The 20,202-nt window shown below is 31.6% G+C and overlaps 1 protein-coding gene across 3 annotated transcripts in view; it reads right to left on the bottom strand.

Moving 5' to 3' along the window:
• Positions 1-267: 267 nt before the first annotated feature.
• The window catches only part of LOC130901854 (corticotropin-releasing factor-binding protein), an 88,418-nt gene continuing 68,483 nt past the window's right edge, over positions 268-20,202 (bottom strand). For all 3 annotated transcript variants that reach the window (XM_057813487.1, XM_057813488.1, XM_057813486.1), the window contains 4 exons: positions 14,626-14,810; positions 5,555-5,663; positions 636-792; positions 268-428 (listed from right to left, as the gene is read on the bottom strand). In XM_057813487.1, the coding sequence (XP_057669470.1) occupies positions 422-428; positions 636-792; positions 5,555-5,663; positions 14,626-14,810 (458 nt within the window). In that variant the 3' untranslated portion in view covers positions 268-421. The remainder of the gene's footprint in view (positions 429-635; positions 793-5,554; positions 5,664-14,625; positions 14,811-20,202) is intronic.

The following is a 20,202-nucleotide window of genomic DNA, read 5'->3' on the forward strand; positions in this document are numbered from 1 at the left end:
CTAAGTTAAAATTTTTGCATCTGTTGGTGGATAATAAAAACTCTGCATACTAAAACCACACTAACATGCTGTCTCAAGCGTGTTTTGATAACCAAGTTATCGTCTTCAAATCCCGAATGGGAATCAAAATTTTTGGTCAGTTGATTATTGGAACACGCTTCGGATGATGTAATTCTGAGTGTTGGTATAGTAATATCAGAGTTCAATGAAAAAAAAAAAATAGAAATAATTATTATTTATCATATCAAGGTCATTGATAATTGACTGTGTTTTTAATAGTTTTTATTTGATTCTTTATACACATACAAGATGTCTACTTTTATTTATAATTCATAAATGGTATTTTCAACACAAATCTTTGTCGATGTTTTTTGCCAGACCAAAGAAGAAATTCTGGAAGAACTGGTTAAGATGAATACAGTCATTCCCTAAAACAAAAAAAATATGTAAAATAAGTAGAAATATTTCAAATGTTTTTCATGTCACTACATGAAATATGCAACTTTACATATTTTATATTGGAAAATACATAGAACAGAACTAGATGATGGTGGAATTGATGTTAAATAAGTAACCGCCATAATCGAATTTATAATATGATATAGAATTATTTTTATTTACAAAATGTTACTCACTCTGTGATATCCTCTGGAAGACAGACTACACTCAAATGTCTGTCAATATCATTCTCTCCCATCTGCCTCAAGTGAACAGTTACAGAATTATCAAACGATCCGGATGATACCATACGAACTGTGGTGGTTTCGCAGAGGACTGTTTCTGGATATTTTCCTATGAATGAGAAATATATTTTATCCATTTTGTCCAGTTCACTATGAATATCTATTCAACCAACTACTATTTTATAATTACTTAAATAACTTGCTTAATATCCTAAACACTAATGAATATAGGATGTTTGCGGAGATTGCAATCCTATTTATGTTTTGGTATATAAACGACACAGGTATTTTATTAGGGAGAGAGCTTTGTGGCTATACATATTTTATAGTTTATAATAGTATCAAAAAATAGTATTACATGTAGAGTACTATCAGTTAGTTAGAAGTAGCAATAAATTTTTAAATTGACATATAATATGTAATGAAATCTCAAAATTAACTCAAAAAAGAATTTTGGATTAAAAATTGATGCGAAATGTACATCAACATGTTATCTAACGGGAACTGTTAATCCCTGTGGTTCTAAAGTTTATCATAGCTATGATCCATATGGCGAAAAAATTGTCGTTTTTTTAAATAGGGAGGAGTAACAACATCTTTCTAATTATACTAAAATATAGGGATTAAAAGAAACAGAATAATTGAGTCCTGCTGCTTATTATTCCAATATTGATAACCAAGGTTTATCACAAGCATATTCTGGACAAATAAAGGTAGAATCTAAATGAAAGTTATAGTTATTATTCAGAACCATATTTACTGGGATAATAATGCTGAACATCCACATTTAAACCGAATTTTCAAAGAGAAGAGAAAATAGACATAAATTCCAAATGATGTCTCTCATCAGTTCCAGTAAAAAATACACTGAATGATTATGTAAGATATTTCTGATACTCATTTTTTTTCTAATGTCGATAATTCCACCCCCGCTATATTATTTTTTGAACTGAGAGTGATATTAATAAAAAGCTTCAAATATTGTTCAATAGTCTGAGCAGAAGAAATAATAAAGAGAAAAAAGCTTTGAACCAATATCACTCTACATGGGCACCAACTTATATATGAGAATGAAGATATCAAAAGGTAGATCACAGAAGAACTGATACGAGTGATTTATTTGATTACAAATAACTTTTTCTGTATAACCTGAGAAAAAGCAAAAGAAGAGTTTCTGCAAATTTTAAATTTCTGACTTTTTTCATAGTACTAGAATGGATAGATCATGTCATGAAGCACTAGATTCTTAATTTAGAAAATTCTTCATCAACTTCAAGGAAAAAGACGAATATCTATTTCTTTTTTAAAATGGAAAATATCTGTAAATAGAATTTTCAATGAATTTCTGAGAATAGAGGATAAAAAAGCTATAACAATTGCCTTTATATTTTATGGGAAGGAGTTTCACCTAAGAAAGACAAATTAGTAGTGGTTATAATTGTTGTGTTTTCTATTTAATTGAAGTCGTGATAGAATGTCAAATTTAAGCTATTTTAGGACACTTTCAGTTTCGTGAGTAATATTATCCATTCCGTGTTCTTTGCCTAATATACCTTCTCCAAATTTGTTTTAGTTGTCACTTGCTATAGGCGATTAGTCGTTAATATTAGAAGAATGAATCATCTCTAACTCAGCGTCCTGTACCAAAGAAGAATAATTTTATTCTCTTTGGTCTTAATATCAAAGTGAGTTATAAAGAGGTTAGAATAAACACTTGTACTAATGAGATGAAGCAGATTATTATTCTCGCAATACGTCGGAGACACATTTACCGAGTGCTCAACAGAGCATAAAATTTATTTTAATTTGAAAGATTATTGTTGTGGATAGGAAAATCATTAATGATAAGAATAAATGTAAATGTAGTTTAATATTTGTGTAAAAAGTACTATTTTGATTAAAACTTAACAAAATCAATACGAAGATAGTGTCACAAATTTTTTGTTTAATCGTATGAATCGTATGAATTTTCATCATTTACGAACAGTCACAAATAGAAATGGAATATCAATTTAAATTGATAATTGAATCTTTTATGGATTTAAACATTTTTACTCCCAGTTTTCAATGAAACAGCATTTTAAGATAGAAAAAATTCACAATAAGCTACTCCAATAATACTCGAGAAGTTGGCTTTATTTCTTTCACCACTGTTATTAGCTATAAATATGTAAATAATATATATATATATATATATATATATATATATATATATATATATATATATATATATATATATATACATTTTAGCGGACCTTACACATTAAATAATAGTGTCAACATCAGTATTGTCAATATTCTGTCAATACTGTCGTTTAGCCTTGAAAGCCCACCGTCAATATCGCCTCATCTTATGCAGTTTATATTTTTGACAATCATCGATGATTTATCTCAGTGGCATTTCTTTCCATTTGTGACATGTAGCTTTTGAACATGGGCAATCGAAAGAAATCTTGTGCTGCATTTATTATGGCTTTCGGAAATAATCAACGAGTTCATATTGGTAGATGAAAGAGAAATTATCCTTCACCCTAAAGATCTTAGCTATAGGTGGAAATTTTGGAATTGCTGCAACTACTAGCGAAGCTATAATTGAAATTCAAATTTATCTAGGAAAGATAAAGCATAGAATGTCCAAGCTGTAGGTTTATCCACTTCATCCGGGCTTTTTCCTGAATCAGTTAAGTCTTCCAAGTCTTCAGACATCGTCCAAACTTTACTTTACACCGTCTTGGACGAAATCTTGGCACCAAATGAGTGTTGACAATGTTATTGAGGTATCCCCCTACACGCTCAAATTTTCACTTTACACGATTAATATTATTGGAATCAAGGAAACTTGATCTATATTAACTCTGCACTGAGTTTTATTTTACTATTCATCACTAACTAGTATTTCGTAACAAATAGATTGCTTTCAATTAAACATTGTTATTTTCAAAAGTGTTACAACACTAACACTGTCTGTTGTGAGATAATAAGAAAAACAACTAAGTAATATCATTTGTGCTCTACATTTGTATGTTGAATACAAGGCCAAGAAGCACTGAAATTCTTACAACTGATAAACTTGAGCTCAACATATGTTCTTCCTCTTAGTATCCACGCTTTATCTTTTTCACCTGCTCTATCTTATTTTAAATATTCTGGGGCAGTAAACGAATCTTGTTATTAACAGCCTGGTGGATGAATCTTTGCTTGAAATATATTTTTAGACGCTTGAAATTACTAAATATTCCAGCAAAAACTCAATATATTTCTTATTCTAAATATACGTAGTGAGTCATTGGAAGTTTAATAATATTTGCGGAAACTACTTCGTATGGAAATCTCAAGTTTCTAAAATCCACATGAGCTTCCAGCGTACTGTTTTTCAGTAATGTACCCACAGAACAAGTTCAAGAAATAGGTCTGAAGTTTCAATGCTATGTTTTTATTCTCATGGTTTCTTCTGAATTTGAAATATCAGGACAAAACTCACAATAATTTAAACTTCAGATATGTCTTAAGGATTACACGAATTTATATTATTTTTTCAAGAAATTGGATTTTTTAGTCGTATATCTATTTAATTGTATTTCCAAACCGAAGTTTTGGATTGGAATTTGGATACGAACTGCTTCAAGATTCATATAAACTTTTTTAAATATATTTGTTGTATATTTAATTTAATTTTATTTTGTGTTTGAATATTACCTCTAAGTTTATAAAAAACTACATTTCAAAGCTTTAACTTATTTTATGTTTCATTCCATTACTTTTTTATTTTTAATAGAGTTCTATTGATGGCTTCTTCAGCAGCTTTAAATGTTGAATTATTGAATCCTTATGAGTGTTTGTTTATATCAGTTATAAGCTATAATTTAAAAAATTTATTTATTTTGTTGGATATTAGCGATGTGAATTAAGTCTAGGCAATTTGAAAATAGAAACGAATTCAGTAGAGAGAGGAAGATGTTCACTATTACATTTGATCATATTAAACTCTTTCAGCTTATGCGTATCTGTCTTGATGGGAATTAGAATAGAGAAGTATGGATTATCTTGTTTCGTACTGTGGGTATCAAATTGATTTGTTATGAATTGATTTAAAGTGTAAGTAAAATAGTAAACATTTTAAATAGAATTTTGTTATTTGGAAACAGTTCATTGTAAACTGATACAGCATGTTTACTTGCAAATGAATATATAGTGCAGACAGATATCAGATCTTATATATTAAAAAAATTGATGATTTCCATTCCGAGTCCGTTCAGGCGTTCTACCCAACCGATTTGCTTAATTTTTTTTTCAATGAAAGGTATTGATGCACAGATAAGCTATCAACCATCGGATTTCATCTTATTTTCACCATTCTCAAGTTATACTCAAATGCGATTTCCCCCTGTACATTACTTATGGGAGTTTTTCACATACACACGTTCTATCCTCAATATCTCAGGTTCTATTCAAGATAGAGGCTTCGTTTTGATTTAAGAACACTCGCTGAAACACCCTCTTTCTTTTGAGTTTCTGAACACTTAAATCGGTGGAGTTGTAGAGGAGCTAGGCGCGGACATTCAATGTGGAGTTATGGATTTTTGTAGGTTTTTGGCAATTTTTCTACATTCAAAGATCTGTATCTCAGGTTCTAATATAGCTACAGAGTTCGTTCTTGTGATTTCTAATACTTATTTAATGGATTCGATGCGACCGAAGCCGCGGGCAAAAGCTAGTTCTCTTGAAAAAGCACATTAAAACGAGCCATTAAAACGTAGTAGGTAGTAAGCTATATAATAAAATGAGGAAACTTCATATTGCTTACAGATAACTGTGCAATTATTTAACCATGTTGATTAGTTCTTCAATATTGAATAAAAATAAAAAATCACCTGGTTTTGAGTTTAGTCCACAAAATGAATCTGCTACTTGCATATATCTGTTGTCCAGACCGAAGGATCCACCTACTTCGACGTAATCATCAAGTCCTCGTTTTTGGCACTAAAATAATAAAGATAACTCATTTCAACAGTATATGATTAGATTATGTGAAAGTGGTTTTATTTATTCAAGATTTTGGCCAAAAAGTATGAATATTACGTCTCTGTTAAAAGTCGGCTTTATACAAAAAACTAAAATTTGATAGAAAATTCCATGACAAGAACTGGTGATTAAATTCTTGATACAATCAAAAATCAGGTTTTCTTATTGAATGTTTCATTAATTGTAATATATTATTCAAAAGTTGTTCATATTAACTCCGATTCACTTATGTTCACTATGTTTGAAAAATTCGTCTGGATCTATTTCGTTCGTTTTAAAATTTGTTGTAATAAAATAATTGCAGATATTTCTATTCCAATTGAGAGATGTCACCCACAACGCTATGCCTTATCAAATGTCGCTTTGTACATATTTCTCTACACATTTCATACAGTGAAATAAGTATATAATATATTTTAAATAATTCAAAATCATTCATCACAATTCAAATTTATTTATATACATGCACAAGGTTATGTTCGCGTTCAGTCTATGAAGCTTTAAATTTGGCGTATATTTTTAACATTTATGAACGTTTAAAGTGCGTTAGTTCGCGTTCATTTTGTGCACCGCTTTGGTTTCAAATATTGATAATCTTGAAGAAAACAAACGAGGTAAAACAATTCCCATGTTTGATTGACAAAATCAAAATCTGAAGAAATCATTTACGGTTAATAACTTTGTAAAAATGGGAATATCGATGTCAATCGAAGTGATGAGACAGGTTTTTCGATTGAAAGAAAATCAGAATCAGGCGGAAAAGCAGAAAAAATGTCATAAAAGAAGAGGGTAAATCGACTCACGGAAAACTGGAAGTCAATTTGTGGAAATTGAAATCGATTAGAAATATATAAGCAACATTCTAAAGGAACAAAATGTAGGTTCAAAATTAAGAGAATCGGCACAGCCTTGAAATATTCTTGAGAGAAACAAATATAACAAAAATCAAAACTTCGCTAAAGGTTGGGAAGTCGTTATCGACGACGAGTCGTAATTTTTGACGGGTATCAAACTGCCAATAATCAGACTTATTATAGTCAGAAATGCGAGGAAGTCAATTCAGAAGTGTGTTTCAAAAGACACAAAAAGTTCGACTCGAAATTATTGGCGATATCTTCTCGTGGTCGTTCTTAAGCATACATTTGACCTTCTGGAAATTCTATAACCACCAAAATATATAAAAATGAGTGTATTAGATGTAGGTTCACAAAAAAACCATCCCGCTGAAAATTTTGTCTTTTAGCCTAATATAGCAAATGCTTATGCAAAGGACGTTGAGGAAGATTTCGTGGATATAAATACTCTCTTTATTGAGAACGTTTTTGGCAAAATTTTTAACAAAACGTCTATTCTGAGGTTGGTAAATAACTACACACGAGGAAAGGAAGCTTTCAACAAACTTCGGCAAGGGCCAGATTCATTATTCCATAATTTAATGCAACGTTTAAAAACAAAAATTAAGGAAGCGAGTTCACTGGGTGCTGAGTCGATTATTTAAAATGTTTGTAATTGTAGGGTAGTAACTATTGTTTCCTGGAATAAAATGCAAATAATCAAAATAAAACAAAATACTTGTAGGGATTTTTGTCCCCACTTCCTTATTCATCAAATAATAAAAGAAATTGGACACAAAAATATTGATATCTCTCGGAAATGTAATAAATTAAATTTGATAAAGTTTCCAGAGATTTATGAAATTTGTCAATTGACAGCCTGCAGCTTGATATTACTGATGATGAACGTCACCTCAAAGACATAACCTGATATTCAGCCTCAAAGGAAACTAGACTAGTTTCTGATTTCAAATTTGACATCAACGACTAACCTCTAGATACCTGGAACACCATTATTTTATTTGTACGCGTAAAAGACATAAAAATCGACATATAAGGTGGCAATTTAGATTTTTATTTAAGATTACCTTAGCAATGAGATTTCGCAATATTTACATAGGTACATTTCGCGTATGTAATCAGTAAATTTAGTTCTATTGTTATTTCACATATTTTGAATAAGATAAACTTTTTTGAAATATACTGAAAATTTAATGTTTCCTGATATCTCTAGAAATTAGGTAATTGCACTAACACTAACACCTAACGCCGATAAGTTAAGATGAATATTAGAATAGAATTAGAATTAGAATTAGAATAGAAATTAGAATATTAGAATTCAGCTACTAAAAAAAAGTAAGTAATATTCATTTGAGAGTAAATTTCAAGTCTCACAGATGACGGTAATCGCTAATTCTATATTTTAGGTAGGCGACCAATGAATATGGGGTTCATATTTGAAATTAGTGCCCTCGTAAACTGATAGGAATCAAATTTAGTTCCATTGCATGTATTATTAACCAAGTTATGGATTTTTCTAGTAACTTGATAGACTACATTTCTCAGAATGCACTTCGGTCGGCAACCTAATTCAAAAAGTAGATATATTTCTTTCAAATAATTCAATGTGAATCTGACTCATTGCTGGAATTTTGGAGGCTCCGATCACCTAAATCCGCACAACTATTAGTACTCTCCCATGAAGTTTAACAAAATTGAAGTAGTTGACTAGTGCGAAAATAATTTTCAATTTTAGTTAACTAAAATATGCCTAAATAAGATCCTATCTCTCGATCTCCGTATAGAATCCCTGGCCAAATTACTAGACGCACTGTATTTCATTATGATCTTATATTTCATGCTCCAATTGTATATTTAAACTATAAAATTATTGCTTTTTATGCAAAAGATTTATCATAAACTACCTACATGAACGTAACAAGTAAAAACCTTTCTGTGGTTTTATGGACTGTGGTTTTTTGTTTGACATTGTTTTACTACTCAGAAAAAAATTGAGTCAAAGTAAAAATAAAGCCCGAAAAGAAAGAAAAAATCCGGTAGAAAACCAATTTTCACCTCACTCTCAGAGAGATGTTATGTTATCTGTAAATAACTCAAATAGCAAACGTATGACAACATACGCTTGTCATATCTCAAAACTTCGGAAGGAACCTTCGTATTACTCGATAATATTTTACATGGAATCATGTAGTGAGTAGTGGCCAGGTACTCTAGGTATTAATAAAAGTCGTAAATTATCCTATCAGAATAATTTCATATTTTGCACCGCAACTCAATGTTTATTCGTATTTAATCTGCCAAATGCAATTTAAATGCAACTGTATAGTTTTTCTTGAGTTTATAATATAAATATCATTCTCCATTTTCCTTCGTATACATTCTACTGACGCTAAAATTGTATTTGGTCATTTTTTGAGAAATTGATAGAATATCTCAAAATTGGTTGTATTCGGTTATAAATAATATCAATAACAAGCAATAATCTGATTAATTTTCATTGCCATTGAAAATATCCTCCGAAACCTGTCGATAACAGTATTATCTATCATTTTCCAGACACTTCAATTATTACAATTTTTTGTACTAATGCACATAATTATTAATTGATTCTATTTCAGAAGACTTGTGGAGGATTTGACTAAGATTGATTACATTATGTTCCAATTTAATTCACGCAAAAACGAATAATTTTTTTCTATCGTATGTAACTCACCAAACGTAAGAGCCAATGTCAACTTTGAGCATATCGTAAAATAATAATTGATTCTCCGTACACGTATAAAAACATTATAGATTTATTTTGGACGCAATTTGAATATTAATTGAAGCAAACACTGCTTAGGATATAGAATAATTCACCAGATATTTCCAAAAATGTCAAAGTAAAGAGAATTTATATAAAGTAGATAGAAAGTTTTGCTTTCCTTTGAAGTAAATTCATGTAAATTAGTTTTTTAATTAGTTAATTTCGAGAGGCTTAACGCCCAAATTGGCGGCTATTTCTTATGAGTTGTCAGGTATTTATTTTGTATATATGAACGTACAATAAAAAAAGATGCACCAGGTTGTTCCAACTTCTGGTCTCTGCCTATGAATGTCAGATAGTTTCGAACAAGTTTATTTTTGGCGTGCCTTTAATTTAAGGGATATAACAAGCTTTCATAAATACTCAAAGTATAACTACCACAAATTTTGTTCAGTGGATATCATTATCTACTACATTCTCTCAATTATAGCGGTTTGTACTATAGACTTTTCCCTACATCAACCAATTTCAATTACGTTATCACTAGAAATCGTAGATGAAAAATATATCATGCAGAAGCTTACTTACAATCAGAAGAGCCTCTATGGTCATATGGAAATAGGCTTATCATGTGTTCCGACAATATTTATGGAATTGGGTGATAAGCAAATTGCATGAAATGACATTAAAAAACTTCGACGTCGTTTGTTGTGTTTACGTGATAATAATTGTCATCAAATTTTATCAAAAGATATCTGGGCAAACTTGGGTTATTCAACATTTGCTCGATTCCAATTAGAAAAGAGTAGCGAATATTGGGTTTTGAAGTCTCGTTTAGAGACGTTTTTCCATCTATACAAAATATCTCTCAATCGATTGATTTATAATGCCCTATTTTCCATTCTAATTATAAAAAGGAATCTGTATACAGGAGAACCGGAAAGTTAGGGTGAATCGTACATTCTGTATCTCGCACATTAAGTCGTATTCCAAATGCTATGATGAACCATCACATATGAAACCCTAATCACTAATCACTTGTCAAAAACTAATGAATAAATCAATGTTATATCTCTTTTAAAATTCAAATCAGAACTTGAAGGTTTACCGAATAGATGTTAGAGATAAGGAATAGTATTGATCTAAAGTACCAGAAAATGTAGTCTAAAGATGTTTTCTTGAATTCTTTTATATCACTAGTATGATATCTTGCAAAAGACTCCTTTGAGGAATGTATTTTGACCATTATCTGAATACGATAATGCATCGAAACAGCTGTAATATGTAAGGTATTTTGTTCCATTAAAAAAGCACATATTATATAACTGATATAAAATCGATTTAATTGATAACACGATAACAAATCAAAAATATTTATTTCTCCATATTCAATTTTGCTTTTTGTGGGTTACATAGTTCATCAATAACCAGCCAAAATTACCCGTCGTGGATGGATATCATTACCCATGGTACCTAATTTCCATTGTTCCGATATCCTGGTGAAGCCTTTCGTTCTACTCTTTGATAGTTCTCAGGAAAAAAATCATAAATGGGAACAGAGAAGAAGAATTTTGGACAACATTCGGAAGCCAAACGTATTAGAGCCTTTTATTGTGACTGATTGGGCAACTGCTATAGATGGTTTCAAATTTCCATTATGTAATATCATATCTCCTAAACTATATTTTATAAAGTCTATAAACTAACACCAATTGAAATTTTTGTTTCGTCTGCAAGTGAATTCCATTTCTTAGGACGGAAAACAAGAAGTTCTGACTGTTGCTTTGACACTCTCGAATCACGTACTAAATCATTTAACTCTTTTTTCTAATATAGCTCGCCACAATTGCAATCTGGCGTAAATTTTTGTCGATACACTATTCCTCAGAGCTTTCTGAGATACCGTTATCCTCTTCATTATTTCCGAAAACAATATCTTGCCAATCCAAAGGCACTAATAAGTCTGCATTTTGAAAAACTCGTTTTTCGGCAGACTGTTAATTGGGATATTCGATCTTATGCTTCAATTTTTTAGAATATCCATCAGTCTTCGTCCTTCAAAAATTAAAATTATCGAAATGGTTTATGCGTTCTCGTTATACTATAGGCATAGTATATACATGATGAACCCACTTTTGGTCTTGATATCAAATCACAACATCAGACTAAATGAAATTCCTCACAAATATAAAAAAACAACAAACAGTTTTTGTCGTTAAGAAAGTTTCTTTACTACATAGAACCATCCACTCTCTCTCAAATATGAAATAATAAATAGAATAAATAACCCACCATATAAAATCTTTCTGCATATAAATATAGGCCAATTTGATGACCACTGATTGAATTCACTATCTACGACCAAAAAAGATCTAAAAAACATATTTAAAATAAGTACGTTTATGGCTTTACTAGAATCTTTTCTATAATTTGAAAGGTATTGGTATTATGAAAATGATATTTTACATTTTATTACAGAAATCGTGTGGATTTTCCATGAAAGCAAATTAGCTAATTAGGGTTTTTAATGAATTTTCATATTACCTCCATTAGATTATACCCTGGTCATAAAAAATTTATTGCCTCGGCGCTCAGAAAATCCGGGATATATTTTATGGAATACCATCCAATAAGGGTTAAATGAAGTTCTGAGAATCGTTCAAGATTCTGTTACTTCAGAATTTGTTAATAGAATTGTTATTTATCCCCATTCTTTCAGTTTATAGCATTGGATTTAATTTTTATTAACAGCATATCAGATTGCTAAATTTACTAGTCTCAGCACAGTACAGAATTAAAAATGTTCATAAATCAAACGGAAACAATCATATAAAAGCTTTCATGTAACGAAGGGGATGGTATAAATCCCATTTGAAAGAATTGAAAAATTTAATTAAAAAATATATGATCAGTAGTGAATCACAACTAATAAGTTTTGAAAACAGTAATAATTGCCTGCGGATAAGTTAAATATTTTTAAACTGGACGGCGAAAATACCACAGCTAAGTGAACGCGAAGAGTTGACTCTGATAAGTCAGTTATCAATACAACCGGGATCACTACTGATCCACATTGCCTGTTAGGTAGATTACGAAAACGACAACACGATGCACAAAAGTGACTATGAGCCGATTACTTCAGGCAACTTGGGCCAACAATATCCCCCATACCTAGTATTATCATAATATAAAAATATGTAATAATTCTGAAACGTTTTATCGTTCCTTTTCTCATTGAATAAAGATTAATAAATTTAATAACAAATTAGTCAATAGGAGAAAAAAAATCTTGCCAATTTTTATTTTGAAAAATAATTTCCTCGAAATTTAGTCGACAAACGTGGATTCTGAGATAAGTTTGGAAATGTCGGAGCATACAATCTAAATGAGTTAACTCCGTACGCTTCAACCATCTTACGTTTCCAGATGAATTGTATTATATCTTACATGAATTCATTCATCTAAAAAGAGATAATATTACTTCATTAAGTAATTTTCCCCCTTTTTTCGAAATGACTCCCAATATACACAGTCAAATTTCCGAAATATTTGTTGTTTTCGTGATCAATGATTTTATGATCAATGTTTTATTGTCTTTATTGTCTTTATTATTGATACTAGTTTATTTCAGTATTTGTATACAAAACAAAATGAAATTAACTATTTGGTATGAAAAATCTATTAATTGTTTTCTTTGCCATGGCTTACTTTCCCATTATAATATATTTCCAGGTAAAGGAGTAATTGATCTTCGTTTATAAACAGAGCCAAAAAATGTAGAAAATTAAATGTATATTTTTTATATTTGTCATTCTTCTATCTATATGTGAACATCCGTCCACTGTTGTGTACTGTTTTGATAGCTAATTCGATTTTCTTCTAGGATCTTTAAATACACTCAAAACAGTCTATAAAATTTACCAGATTATCATGTATGCAAATTCCAAGCTATGGCGCGTGGAGAATAACTTAACTAATTCAACCTATAAACCTATAATACTTGGTAAAAAATAGGCACTATCAAAAATTGAATATATCTATCAAAATTAGGAAACATAGGAAAAATTTTGGAAGAACCAATCATTACTGTCTCGTTCAATTCAACTTCAGCTTTATCCGAGTAGTTTTTTTTCCCAACAAAGTTAGTTTTGCAGTTATTGCTCCATTAGATTATGATTTTTGTAGAAGTAGCGAAACTATACTTCAATATGTTAATAAAAACTGTATCTTCTTAAACAACTATTAGATTATCATTGTTTCCTTTTGTCACCTTATTGTTTTATATTTTTGGTTAGAAAATCGAGTTAGTTGGAAAACGAGAGCTAATTTATAATTTTCAAGCTCCTAACTCGATGTGAGATGAAGTTTGCTTAGTATTTCTTAACAAAATGGCCAATCTTTCTATCCTATGAAATTGCACTCCATGTTTATTTTCTTTATAAACTGAAGGACTGATAGGAGCTTTCTTCATGTTGAAATTAGTTTTCTTAATCCAATTCTAATTGTTATTCGTCTCTACTGTTGACTGGAGAGATTACATAAATATTTGCTTCAATTTATCCTCCTTTTTTATTGAATTTAAATTATATTGTTTTCATAGCTAGAGACACTCACCTTTGTGTAAGTTCGAGGTTAACGATCGAATACAGGTACTCAAACTTTAAGTAAAATGTACACAACAATTGGATTAGCTTGACGGCCAAATAAATTTCGATTTTCTTCAATAAACAACTATGTTAGCTAAGTTGTAATTTCTGTAGCCGTTGATATTCATTCTCGACATACTGTTTACACTACCACTACACCAACGCTGACACTGTCTGACGCGCCTTTCGATGATCAAGTTATTGCCTTCAAAGACAGCAGAAATAGTTTACCTTCATTCTCTGAGGATGATTACTCGTCTTCTGTTGAATTAATTACAAAAGTCTCTCACTCAGGATTCTTCTTCAATTCAGAATTTGTTTGGATATTTCCAATCAATTAAATCATTCTGCCATATTCATGTCTTACAGATTTCAATTTCTGGATTACAAAATTTTTTGTGGGAATTGAGTACCTACAAGGCAAACTTCATAAGAAATATGGAATTGTAAATTAAAAATGCACATCGTCGTGGATTCGAAAGCTGATAACTGACAAACCACTGCCACTCTCAAATCAATATTAATGAGCGATAGAACCACATAAGACAAAATCGAAAAGTTTTTCATCTGTCGGTAAAATTCAATTTTCTCTTCTGTAATAAACTAAATAGTATTAACATGAGCATACATAATCTTAGCTTAAGAGATACATATTATAATATATGATAGCAAACCTTATGAATTGTGCCCGTTTCTAGTTGAATTCCTCTTTGTATGCTTGGAGTTACACCAACGTCGAGAGCCACTGTATTGACTGCAGCTGGAAATAGTGTACTTAGACTACAATTCACTCTCTTGCCGTAATTTCTAAGGGTGTAGATGGGTTCAAGTTCATCCGATTGGAAAAACACGTTGCATGCTGCAAATTAAGTATTAGTTGATTCATTGCATAATTTTTCTATTCAATTGATTCGTTATTCCAATGAATCGCTATCTTTAATCAATTATGAAAACTATTTAGTGATGGAATGACATCTAAATCTTAATGGATGTAAAAACAACAATATTTGTGATATATTGATATTATCAGTAAGAGCGTCGACAACAGAAAATTTTCTGGATAACATTATGGAATAATGTTATGGTGCGGACAATTTAAATTCTAATACTTGTTATTCTCGAAACATCCTATCAGATATAGAATTAAAAAATAAGCAATCTATGTAACACTTTTTTCAAAAGAAAAATTTGTTGGATAATTTTCAAATAAATCTAATTGGAAAGAAATAATGTGATTGAGCTGCATCTTGCTAAAGGTGAACAAAATCCAAAGAATACCAGCCCAACTGTTCACTTTCTTTGCGTACACACTGCTAAGGCAGATGGAAAATAATGCAATCGAGATGACTAGAATTACTTTTTTGTTGCTTCTGTCCAGAAGATCATGATTATTTATTATTTTATTAGCAACGGAAATAGTTTCACTATTTATGGAACAATTTTTGCTCATCTGCAGTATTTATCATGAGTAAAAACAATTTCAAATCATTGATAAAGTGTGAAAACCTATTAAAACATTTCATGTAAGATTTCAGAGGTTCTAATTTTATTAAAAAATCAAAATAAAAAACTAGAAGAACCCTTTTTACTTGCAAGCCCTATTTTCGTTTTCTTGCAGCGAAAAATCCTATAGAAAAGTTAGGAAGCACAACCCCACGAAACTACCACAACTCCAGTCCTGCAGAGGTCGATATCCTATATCAGGGCCCACTCCAACAAACCCTACTACTATAAATTTTTTTTCCTCATCCTACCAAATTCTATCCAACGAATTTCTCTCTGCTTCAGCGTTTCCTCTCATATCTTTTCCCATTCTTTTTCCATGAAATGAATTGTGTATTGCATGTAGTGACATTTCTTAGGCAAAAAATAATTATGATCCAATAATAATTATCTTCTAAGACATTGCAGTCAAGCTACAAGAACTTTTTTATTATGTCCAATAATTTTTTCAGCTCAAAACGTGTGTTTTTAATCATGAAACTTTCCTAATTACATGTGGTTCAAGATTGCTTACATATTACTTTTATCTTTATCCATGAAATGAGAAAATTTTTTTCTCGAAATTTGCTTCTGACATAATTTTGAAATGAAATATGAAAAAATAAATTCCCATTTAGTCTAATTTATTTTTCAAATCAGAAGCGTGTGAAAATAAAACAAGTCAACAAAATATCTTTGATTGGTTATTTTTTTCTGATATTGTAACGTGTCTCATGTAAGGTACAAGTTAATTGATCAACACTCAAAACTTTATGAAGCCACAATTGTTATTCTAATAAAAACACTAGGTACATATTAGCAATTTCGTAACTACCCGCCCGGATTGACTTATATGGTATAAAATGGTATAAACATGGTATAGTAATAGCTACTTTTTCTTTTAGTAACAAGTAAAACATAGATCTATGGTTACCCAAAGTATGGTACTACCCACCATTTCTTTTATACTTTCATGTTAAACTGTGCCCGGAGCCGTCGGGATCGTGCGGCTGTTTCCCCGACAAAATATTTTCAACCAATCCGAAAATTAATATTTTTTTATTTCAGTTTAACGTGCCTCGACAGCGCTGGTCATTGGCACACAAAAACAATCATAAGTTAAATACATTTGAATTAAATAAAAATAAAATACAGTTACATACAAAAACTAAAATCTATTACAGTGCATAACTTAAATTATATTTTCTTGTACAGCTTGGTGGCTTTAAGAAACTGCCCGATTTTCCTTATTTCCGTCGGGCAGTTAAGTGTCTCCTTGAGGTTGGTTTTCATATCAAACTGTTGATATGCGGTAGAATATTCTCTGCAGTCGGTGAGGATGTGTTTAACAGCCACAGGAACTTGACAACTTCGGCAGACAGGACGACTTTCTGACGACATCAAATAGCCGTGAGTACGTTTCGTGTGGTTGATGCGAAGTCTTCTTATTGTCACAGCTTCTCTCCTATTCAAAAGGTTTAGGGAAATGTGAGAAGTAGTTGGGTGGATTTGATGTAGTGCTGTAGTACTCTTGCTCCATGTATCGTGCCAAGATTTTTTAATGTGGTGTTTGAAGTTAATCTTCAGATCATTGGCCAGCTGTACGGGGAATTCAAGATGATTGTTTGTGGTTTCTTTGGCATGGCGATCGGCACATTCGTTTCCAGCAATTCCAGTGTGCGATGGAAGCCAGATGAGAGAGACTGTTATATCAAGAGCAATGAGAGTTTGGTAGGTGTCATGAATGTTTTGGACTCTTGGATGGTCGGTGAATATGGTTGTGATTGACTATATGGATGAAAGAGGGTCAGTACATATGGCGATATGTTAATGGGGAGAAGAAATATATTTGAAGGCTTGAAGGATACTGTATAGTTCACCAGTGTAAACACTACACGTCGAGGGTAAGCAGAAAGAACTTATGAGTTCGTGTTTTGTAGTGACTACGCAACCCACACCGGATTCAGCTTTGGAGGCATCCGTATAGAGAATTAGGTCGAAGGATTTTTTATGCATAATTTCCAAGAATGCTTTCTCTATGGGAATATTTTTTATCCAAGGGGGAGAAGGAGACAAAAAAAGTGGAAAGGTCAACGAGAGGTTGGTATTGGTGAGCAATTGAGGGATTGAATTTACTGTTGTTCGTGAGTTATTAGGTACGGAAGTGGTGGTAAGTAGCGAATGGACAGGATTAGAAGATCAGTAAGAGATATAGACTGTGGCGAGTCAAGGCTGCTGTCATTTGAACGGGGACGTTTTTCGCTAGTTTTTGATAAGGAAAGGGAAAATGAGAAAGGGTGTCCTCCGAGGATACTACGGGAATAACCGAAGTATTAGTAGTGGCAGTAGGGTCAGCAGAGGAGGTGGGGATCAGATTGACCGAATCATTCGATTTGGGAGAGGGATCTTGAGGGATGGAAGTGTTGGGGCATGAATCAGCAGTGTACCCTTGCAGAGAAAGCATTCAAGTTTGTCGGTAGAAATGAATATTCTGTGTGTTGTATTTTCATGACTAATGACAGTCGAAGTTTGCAGAGAAAAATCATTATTGGTTGGTAATACGTAAGTTACTCGGCGGAAGCTGAGCACATGTGCGTATTCATCTTGTGAGCCACATTTGACGTATGATATAGGAGAGGAGAGTGATAACCTTAGGTCTTGCAGTGCTTTCTCAATGACGGAATGGGGAATGGATGGACAAACATTGGAAATGAATATTCTTTTGGATGGAGATATAAGCCGACGTATAGGGATCAAATTGGAATTAACTAGGATACTTTGGTTGGTTTTAGAAGTTCGTCGACTTGAGTCGTCGATGATAGATAAAGTCATATGCGTCCGTGTGATATTCTGGATGCGAAAATGACATTTTTAGGAGGGACGATGCTACCCATTGATTTAATGTAGTCAAATAGTACAATGTTGGGGATAGAAGGCATAATGATGGCCTGATTTCGTGAGGGCACAGAAGGGGATGGGGATTTTGCTGAGCGAGCTGCAGCATATGATAAAGGTGGAGAGTTAATATTTTTGGATTGGTTTTTGGTAGTGAGGGAAGGTTAGACATATTGCTGTGATCTTGGTTGCCAAAATCACAGTCAATAGTTGAAAAAAAAATAAGAAAAACGGATCAAATATATAAATAAATCTCAGCTCGAGAAAATCCAAACAGTCTGTCTCTCAGTGATTGGCCTATTGATATCCGGATACGTAAATAATTTTGAAGTATATTTACCAAATTCTAAAAACGCTGCTTCAACAATTTGTGGTATCACATTTTAATTATGACAAAAAGCGAAGAATTTATTATTGTTGGGATTTAACTTAACGATCTAAACCTAACGAGGTATACAGAAAGAATGGAAAATTAATTTGTGAATATCAGTATTACCTGAATTGGCAATTTGAATTTGAAAAACAAAAAATGTTTGAAGTATTCTTGAACTCGAACTTAATTAATTAAAATAACGGTATATTCATGAGTATAGAAATTCTGTTGAATCCAATCCACAGTGAGATACACAAAAAACATGATCAATAGAATGAGATCAAATTTTAAAAAAGCTGCAGGTTCAAGTCAGCATTTCAGTTAGGATTGACCTCGCTTCCAGCACAGAAAATAAGTCAGTTAAAACACATAGGAACATTCACTTTAGTCTTTTCAGAAATAATGTATTAGATAAAAATTATATTTTAAAACAAATACATGAGGTTACAGATTTCGAATTCTATGAATATTGTCAAAGTATATCTGACACAATAATTTAAATTGTCACATTGACAATCTTTATAATTGGGTAATCTAAGAAAACAGCTGTTCTAAGTTAAACTGGTGGCCGTGGGGTAAGCAATTGATTTCATTGTTTGTATCCGTGTTAGCTTTTCTTTGTTTTTCCGGTGGTGAGAGTAGAATAAATCAATTGGATAAATGGTGTTGAAAAAAAACTAAAAATATCTAAATCCCTCCTTGGTTACTTTTACCACGATCGGGATAAAAATTGGAGGAAATAATATTGAATTAACAGGCTAGGTACACATCAGTCAAATCTCTAAATGCGTTTCCAAGATTTGTTCTAGAACACTATAGAAAGATTATTTAAAAAATGTTCCAGCATTACTAACCTACTAAAATTTCCGAAATCCCATATATTAAAAATTGATTATTATAGTTCTAGGGGAAATGTGCCTATGATGGACCCCTTAAGGAAATATCATTACAACTTTTTTAGTTTTGGACTTATTAATTTTTTTTACATGAAAATATATACTTAGCTCGAAGTTTATTATAGTATAGGAAGATTTTTCTGCCAAATAATTTCCTGTTTAATAGCATAGCTATTTTTAAAAAAGTAGTCGAGGGGTCCATCATTGGCACATATCTGCCCATGTCGGACCCCTTTAAAATAAATGAAAAAAAAAATGTCTAAAGTTTTATATATAGAACAAACTAACATCACGTTAGGTACAGAGCTCACAAATAAAAGACTTGCAATGGAAGGAAACACCAGCGCACTCATTATGGCACCACGAGTTACATTTTTGACAACGAATCCACTTTTCTTTTGCACGTGAGTGCGAGAATAACTCATTGCAGTAAAGGCAGCTAGCATCATCATCTGAGTCATCTTGTCCCTTTTCCAAAAAGTTCTCTAAGGCGGATTCATCTTCATCAGAACTGTCATTTTCAATGACAAGTTTCCGTTTCCTGGCTTGTTGTTTTCTTATCTTTGTTTCCTTTTCTATAACCTTCTCTTTGAGTTCATGAATTT

Source organism: Diorhabda carinulata, chromosome X (assembly GCF_026250575.1).
Source record: "Diorhabda carinulata isolate Delta chromosome X, icDioCari1.1, whole genome shotgun sequence".
Lineage (NCBI taxonomy): Eukaryota > Metazoa > Arthropoda > Insecta > Coleoptera > Chrysomelidae > Diorhabda > Diorhabda carinulata.